The sequence below is a fragment of the Pelophylax lessonae genome (assembly GCF_965119305.1).
Source record: "Pelophylax lessonae genome assembly, chromosome: 3".
Lineage (NCBI taxonomy): Eukaryota > Metazoa > Chordata > Amphibia > Anura > Ranidae > Pelophylax > Pelophylax lessonae.
The window spans coordinates 307,992,592-308,000,869 of record NC_138770.1 but is presented as its reverse complement, the minus strand read 5'-3'; the positions used below and the strand labels follow the sequence as shown (position 1 = coordinate 308,000,869).

At 40.5% G+C, this 8,278-nt stretch overlaps 1 protein-coding gene across 1 annotated transcript in view; it reads left to right on the top strand.

The window, feature by feature from the left end:
* Nucleotides 1-1,160: 1,160 nt before the first annotated feature.
* Nucleotides 1,161-8,278, top strand: part of LOC309549007 (uncharacterized protein) — a gene marked incomplete at its 5' end in the record, with an annotated part of 83,089 nt that continues 75,971 nt past the window's right edge. The window contains 2 exons of the mRNA XM_082248948.1: nucleotides 1,161-1,221; nucleotides 4,841-4,975. Coding sequence (XP_082105074.1) covers nucleotides 1,161-1,221; nucleotides 4,841-4,975 — 196 coding nt within the window. The remainder of the gene's footprint in view (nucleotides 1,222-4,840; nucleotides 4,976-8,278) is intronic.

The window sequence follows — 8,278 nt, the reverse complement described above, 5'->3', positions numbered from 1 at the left end:
AATCGGGGTGCTACAGTTCTACTTTGACCTCCTGTTCAAATTAATCCAAGAAAATGGTACAGTAAGTAAGGTTCAGTGTGTTTAGGGTAAGTACAAGAGGATTAGTACTAAATGTGTATTAGCACACATGCTTTGACACTGGTATTAGCACACAACAGCCTATATTAGCTTGATTGTGACATGGACCAATTGCTGAGTGGTCTTCAGCTTGTTCCTGATTTGCTTGCAACCTAACCTGCTACTTCTGCCTTTCATTCCATGACCCAGCTTGTCTTTGACCTGTCTCTGGATCCTTGTCTGCTTATTGTGCTCTCAGCCTGTGTACTGGACTTTGCCCTATGTCTTCTGATTTCGTACAATGCTTTCTGCCTGTTAACTGACCTTGGCCTGTATCCTGACACGGCCTCTGCCTTGTGTTCCTGTACCTCACTGCCTGACTGTTGCTGACCCCGGACTGTGTCCTGACACTGCCTTTGCCTTCCGATTTGGTTACTCGCTGCCCAGCTGTTGAAGACCTTCAGCTTATGTGCTGGCTATGTTCCAGCCTTCTTATCATAGTGCTGCCTTCAGCATCAGCCCTTGTGCCACTCTCTGAGGGATTTACTAAACCTGGTGCACACAGAATCTGGTGCAGTAGTGCATAGTAACCTACCAGCTTCTAACATCAGCTTGTTCAATTAGGAATTTGCCAATAGAACCTAGAAGCTGATTATTTACTCTGCAAAGCTGCAACAGATTCCATGTGCCCAGGTTTAGTAAATCTCCCCCTCTGTGTCCTCACATTCCATATCACCACTACCAGGGTTGTTGGACAAAAGCTCTCTGTGTTGATTTGGTATAGTCTTACTTACATGAGGCATTATTGTAGAGAATTTAGTGCACATAATTGATTTAGGAAAACAAACAAGACTAAGGCTTCTAAACCATTCATGGTGGGATATGTTTACCTTTGAAGCAGACATATAAAGATGGGTGTAGGTCTTTCTTTTTGTCACTTGTGAAATTGTAACCTCCAGAGCTGCATCCTAGGCATAATAAGGATGTCATATAATATTTTCTCCTTTTTACTGAGTGACGTGGGCTGTTTCCTGGACTGATCCTAATTTTTTTGTTACAAGTATAAATCTTTCCCACACCTGTTCAGTCATCTCAGCAAGAAAATGCAGCTCACATTGATCTTGATGTTTGGATTATTCTGTGTGGCCAGGAGCCAGTTTGTAGGTAGGAAAACATGATTTTTTTTTCTATTTCTTTTGCAATGCCAAATACCACAGGGTTATTTAAAGTTTAAGTAAAGGCAAAACTTTTTTCTATTTTTGAATGTAGTGGAGAGGCATTAGAGCACCTGTCAGTTTTTATTGCAGTCTTTGCCCCCGCTAGGAGGATTCACCCTCTCTATTTGTCCTGTTTGCTGTTATCATCGAAATTGAAAGTAGAAAAAAAATCCAAATTTTGGGTTGATATCAGAACACTAATACAGGAGAAATCTTCTAATAGGGACACTAGTTCTGGTGACCCTAGTAACATTCTGGAATTTGCTCAGATTGGGGTGATTTTCTCTCACTTTCTGGAGAGGGGAAGTGAAGAGAAATCTTCTTAATAGGAAAGTAGATGTCAAAGAAATGACAGGGTTTATAAGCCTCCCTTACTCTATCCAAAATGTAACAAAAATGCCTTTATTTCAACTTTAATAAGGTTATACAAAGTGCAATGATGATATTTAAACTTTAATAAGTCAAAGAAGCTAATTACTAATCTTCAATGATATGACAATCTGAAATTTAGTTTATATAAATTACGGTACTTGTTAAGCAAGATTTTGCGTTGCACTGCCTTACTGAAAAAACTTTATGGAGGTTTATCTTTTGATATGTCTAATTGTGAAATGACCTGTGAAGATTTATTAAATAGTATGGTGCATTTACATTCTTTATATGCTTTTGCATGTTCTGCACCATTGAGATGAAATGGTTCTTATGGGAGGTGCTACTTTAGATATACTTTATTTTCAGTTATATGATAATTTGGGACAGCAGATCCCTAGTTGTTGATCCATCTTAGTATAACTGATGAAAGAAAATGTCTTAGGCACACAATACTGATGTTTGAGCATCAGTATTCCGGGACGTATTTTCAGGCATTTGTGTTGCACGTATTCATGTGTATTTACGTGTATGCACGTTTACGCGCACATTACATTCCTAGGCAAAATCCATTAATACAGTATATATGCCCATATGCGCATATTTGTGCGTATTTGCGCTTACCAGCGCAAAATACTGACTGGGAACGCAGTTTTTTCAAGAATATGCAGCACTTGTACCTGTGTGTACTTTGAAAACAATGGTCTGCATTTTGGAGCAGTAAAAAAAAAAACAACCTTGTACTGAGATTTCTCAAGCTGCAGTGTGCAAGAGTCCTTGGAGTTAGATTATCACCACAGCTCTTTGCTCACTCTGTAAATAAGTACACCCATGCTTGGCAGAACATTATAAAACCAGCAGTAAATACATAAGATGATTGAAAGCACCTTTACAAAAATGTCATCATGGTCCCTAAAGCCTTGAAACTTAGGACACTCAAATTGCAATATGCAATATCAAATTACAAATTGCAATATCCCAATATACAGTGCCTTGCGAAAGTATTCGGCCCCCTTGAACTTTGACCTTTTGCCACATTTCAGGCTTCAAACATAAAGATATAAAACTGTAATTTTTTGTGAAGAATCAACAACAAGTGGGACACAATCATGAAGTGGAACAAAATTTATTGGATATTTCAAACTTTTTTAACAAATAAAAAACTGAAAAATTGGGCGTGCAAAATTATTCAGCCCCCTTAAGTTAATACTTTGTAGCGCCACCTTTTGCTGTGATTACAGCTGTAAGCCGCTTGAGGTATGTCTCTATCAGTTTTGCACATCGAGAGACTGACATTTTTGCCCATTCCTCCTTGCAAAACAGCTCGAGCTCAGTGAGGTTGGATGGAGAGCATTTGTGAACAGCAGTTTTCAGTTCTTGGCCATTCTAACACCTGGATATGTTTATTTGTGAACCATTCCATTGTAGATTTTGCTTTATGTTTTGGATCATTGTCTTGTTGGAAGACAAATCTCTGTCCCAGTCTCTTCCCATCAATTTTAACCATCTTCTCTGTCCCTGCTAAAGAAAAGCAGGCCCAAACCATGATGCTGCCACCACCATTTTTTACAGTGGGGATGGTGTGTTCAGGGTGATGAGCTGTGTTGCTTTTACGCCAAACATAAAGTTTTGCATTGTTGCCAAAAAGTTTGATTTTGGTTTCATCTGACCAGAGCACCTTCTTCCACATGTTTGGTGTGTCTCCCAGGTGGCTTGTGGCAAACTTTCAACGACACTTTTTATGCATATCTTTAAGAAATGGCTTTCTTCTTGCCACTCTTCCATAAAGGCCAGATTTGTGCAGTATACGACTGATTGTTGTCTTATGGACAGAGTCCCCCACCTCAGCTGTAGATCTCTGCAGTTCATTCAGAGTGATCATGGGCCTCTTGGCTGCATCTCTGATCAGTCTTCTTCTTGTATGAGCTGAAAGTTTAGAGGGACGGCCAGGTCTTCGTAGATTTGCAGTGGTCTGATACTCCTTCCATGTCAATATTATCGCTTGCACAGTGCTCCTTGGGATGTTTAAAGCTTGGGAAATCTTTTTGTATCCAAATCCGGCTTTAAACTTCTCCACAACAGTATCTCGGACCTGCCTGGTGTGTTCCTTGTTCTTCATGATGCTCTCTGCGCTTTAAACAGACCTCTGAGACTATCACAGTGCAGGTGCATTTATACGGAGACTTGATTACACACAGATGGATTCTATTTATCATCATTAGTCATTTAGGTCAACATTGGATCATTCAGAGATCCTCACTGAACTTCTGGAGAGAGTTTGCTGCACTGAAAGTAAAGGGGCTGAATAATTTTGCACGCCCAATTTTTCAGTTTTTTATTTGTTAACAAAGTTTGAAATATCCAATAAATTTTGTTCCACTTCATGATTGTGTCCCACTTGTTGTTGATTCTTCACAAAAAATTACAGTTTTATATCTTTATGTTTGAAGCCTGAAATGTGGCAAAAGGTTGAAAAGTTCAAGGGGGCCGAATACTTTCGCAAGGCACTGTACATACACTGTATATTGTACAGGATGCCAGGGATGAGTCCTGTATGGCAATTCCTCATTTTGTTGCGGGCACCTACTCCACTGCAGATCCGGTGGAGAACGAAGGTTCCAAATTACAGATTATATCTGTATCTATAATGATTAAAGAATCTGCAATAAACATACAGAACTTGATATTTGTGCAAAAAGGAGGGGTTCCCCTAATTGGGACTTTTAAGGCACATGAACGATCTATCTATCAATTCTATCGTTCATGTGCCTTAAAAGTCCCAATTAGGGGAACCCCTCCTTTTTGCATTTTCACTAGGGATGTGGCACAACCTAACCTAGGTCTTAGCACCCTTTACATTGATATTTGTGCAAGAGGTTTGAGTATCATTGTCAGCATGGCAGTGCACTGAATAAATTATAAAATTGAATCATTAGTGAACATTGGAGTGCTTGTTACTGTACTCAGAGCTTTCCCAATGTGCTCTGTAATAGATCACTGATCAAATCGCTTTCTTCACAGAAAAATTTACTTTTTTTTTTTTTACAACCCTTGCAGAAAAAATTGAAATATTGGTTGTCAGGGAAAAAAGTCAATATGGGTCCCGGTAATGTCACTGTAACAAATTATATAAAGACAATCATTTGCAAATGTTGATGAAGATTTTTATCACAGTAAATTTTGTGTCTTGAAACTAGGACGATGTACTACAAATCCACCAATATGCTGCAAAGGAGTGGACAGTGCATGTAGGAGAGTAGATTGCTACTGTGATCACTACTGCACCTCCAATAACGACTGCTGCCCGGACTACAACATTGCATGTGATGCAGGTAAGGTATACAATCTATGTTGTACAGTGCATAGTCTTGACTATTATGCACTATATAGAATGATACATAGACCTAACCTCTGCTTTATATTGTATATACCATGTTATGTGTTACACAGTCTTGCATGAAATGTTTATTTTCTCAGCAAGTGATCATTGGGGTGTAGTTTGCAAATATTTTATTGCAGTTCTTCGTTAATGAAGGTTTAGAGAAAGGAGTCTATTTATAAAAAAAATAGCTGTGCGAGTGTCTCAGCATTGGTGCAAAAGTCACAAATAATACCTATAATGCTTGTAATGTGTGTAACATGTTTAGATTCTTTTTGCTTTTGTAGGGCAAATGTAGCATTCCCTAACACTTGATCACAAGAGAAAAATAGCCCCAAAGTGTTACTAAACTCAGGACCCTGCATTCACTCTATTTGGTCCTTCACAATATGCAGAACATGGAAATACATTTTTTTTAAATAAACTGCTAAATACTTTTTCTCATCAGCAGTATATAGAAGTCATATGACTTATGTTAGTGTCTGGCTGAGCACTGGTAAAAGCTGAGAAACAAAAAGGGGGGTTTTGGGACTTTATATGATTGTGGTCATATATGATCTGGTTATAGCTTGAGGTAGTTTTCATTCTCCTCTGACTGTCCTATGAGAGTGCATGACCCCTGTCCCTCTGTCTAGACAGTGCTGTTTGGCTCTTTGCTAATCTCATCCACCCTCCCAAAAAAAAAAGACCTCTCTAGCAATACACACCAAACTGAGCATGTGCAGAGTTCCTCCAAGGTTCTGTACTATCAGCAGATTGATTGGGGAGAGTAAAAGAAGGGGAGGATCAAAGAAGACAGGATCAAACAGCCTTTTTACACAGTGCACAGGATTAACCCTTATGTTCTACAGTGAGTATAACACGCACGCTTTATGCAGACTGATTTTATTGTTGTGGGTTTAGTATGGGTTTAGTAACACTTTAAGAACATTTGACCTATAGAAAAACGAGCGTGACATTAAAGGATAGGAACAACTGATCAGAAGAGGAAATAATACAGGAATGTCTCTTCAGCATTGTATCAAATCTGTATAGCAGTTCACTCTATACAATAGTTGATTCATTACAATGTCAGTGGTGAGCACAGCAATGTCCACACACTTTGTACACAGTGTAATGGTCTCTCTCTAATTTCTTCCTCTTCAAATGCTCTTACCCTACAGTGTCAGGCTATTTTCTTTATTAATCGAATGTTCTTAAAGTGATACTAATGTCTTGTTTTTTCTTTTCCTTTAAAAATATCAAACATGTAACACTTACCAGCTCTGTGAAATGGTTTTCGCACAGAGCAGCCTGAATCCTCCTCTTCTCGGGTCCCCCCTCGGCGCTCATGGCTCCTCCCTCTTGTCGGGTGCTTACTATGGGGGCACCTGAGCCAAGCCGCAGCTCTGTGTGTTCATTCAGACACAGAGCCGCAATTCGGCCCCACCCCTCTCTCTCCTGATTGGCTAACTGAGACCTGGGAGAGTCCCGGATGGCTGAGGCAATCGTGCACATTGCGAGATAGAGATGGGTCTCAGGTAAGTATTGGGGGGGCTGAGGGAGCTGCTACACACAGAAGGTTTTTTTATCCTAATGCATAGAATGCATTAAGATAAAAAAACCTTCTGACTTTACAACCCATTAAAGGCTATCTTTCTCTTAGGATCAAATGTTAGGAAATGTTATATTTACCTTGTGAAAGGCAACAAACAGAAACTGATACTTCACAAATATTACAAACATTATGAGTATTATTTGTGCACAAATGCTAAACATTGCCACAGCAAATTTTTATAGTTAGATCTTAAAATGTTGGCTTCCTGTCTATATTTTGTTTTATTTTATTCAAATGATCCTTTAGATTTATGTTTTTCTGTGAGACTGTCACTTATAGCACAGTGATTAATGTAGATGCAAGGACTGTGTACATTGTATACTATAAGTAGGCTCAAACAGGGCCGCCGATAAGGGGTTACCACTGGGCTTCCTGTACGGGGCCCGGGCCCCGTCACTTAACAGGGGGGCCCAGCCAGCCAGCAGCCTCAGGTAGCATATGTATATACATAGGGCTTTTTTCAGCTGGAAACCTCCGGAACTGGTCCTGTGTACACCACTGTTTACTGTCACTTGTAAACACATCTAGCACTGTCCCGTAGGACTTTGTGATGACTTGTTGGGTCTCCCCTGATTACCTGCAGAGAGTCACTTAGGGTACAGTTCACACATCTATCCATACTCCCAATGGTGCGTTACTCAATAAACAGTCCAGGGGTGTTGGTTATTGGTATTTATTGTGGAACTTGGATGGGAGAAGGGGATAGTGGGATACTCAAACTGGAACTATATACAGTTGATAAGGACAACTATCACTTGGCCTCACCAGGTTACTTGTGGAAGCAGTCACACTGCTTTGACTATACTCACATGTGTATAGAAAGGGTTAGGTCTCCTTGCTCTTTCTCCAGCAATAGACTTGATAGACTACATTATCTTCAGGATACTCTCTAGCATCCCCTTTACTGACACCCATCCACTGACTCTTCTAGCTGCAGGGATGGCCCCCCTCAGGTCAGGCCCCTTGACACAGATCTGTACTCACTGTATGCTGGATCAGATCCTTCCAGTGTCTCCCTTCCAGTCAGATTTACAGTACCTTTGGGTTCAGTTCCTCTCTAGCTCTTTAGGCCCTCAGGTCAACCACCTGAGGCCGCATGACAACTTCTACAGAGGAGGAGGCAGCCGGCTCCCTCCCTCCGGGATTCTGCTCCCCAGCTGAAAGACCCCGAGCACATGTGCTCTTGCCATTTATACAGTATCCTAGCATGAACCAAGGCACTTTCCTCTGCCAATCACCAGTGCTGAACTAAACTAAGCGCTGCTCAAACTGTTGGCGCAATATAAATCCTGTATAATAATAATAATAAATGTCTGTGCACTCATTTGTCAGGTTTCCTCCCACTGTCCAATATACCTCCCTATTGGACTAGTGTGAAACACTTCAGACAAACTGAGTTGCACCTGAGCACAATGAGCAGACTTCACTAGCAGATCCTGCTCTCTGGTAGGCAAAGAACAATAAAGATTTGCCTGACAATTCTTCTGATAAGCAGAAAGGATCCACAACTATACTCTCTCTCTCTCTAGCACCTACCTAGGAGGGTGCTACATCCACCCTGAGCCAAACTAAGCCATGTCCTCACTGGGTCTGGGCATCCGCCCCTACAAAAATACCTGTACAAAAATGTACAGGGAGTATCCCACAAACTGGAAAAGG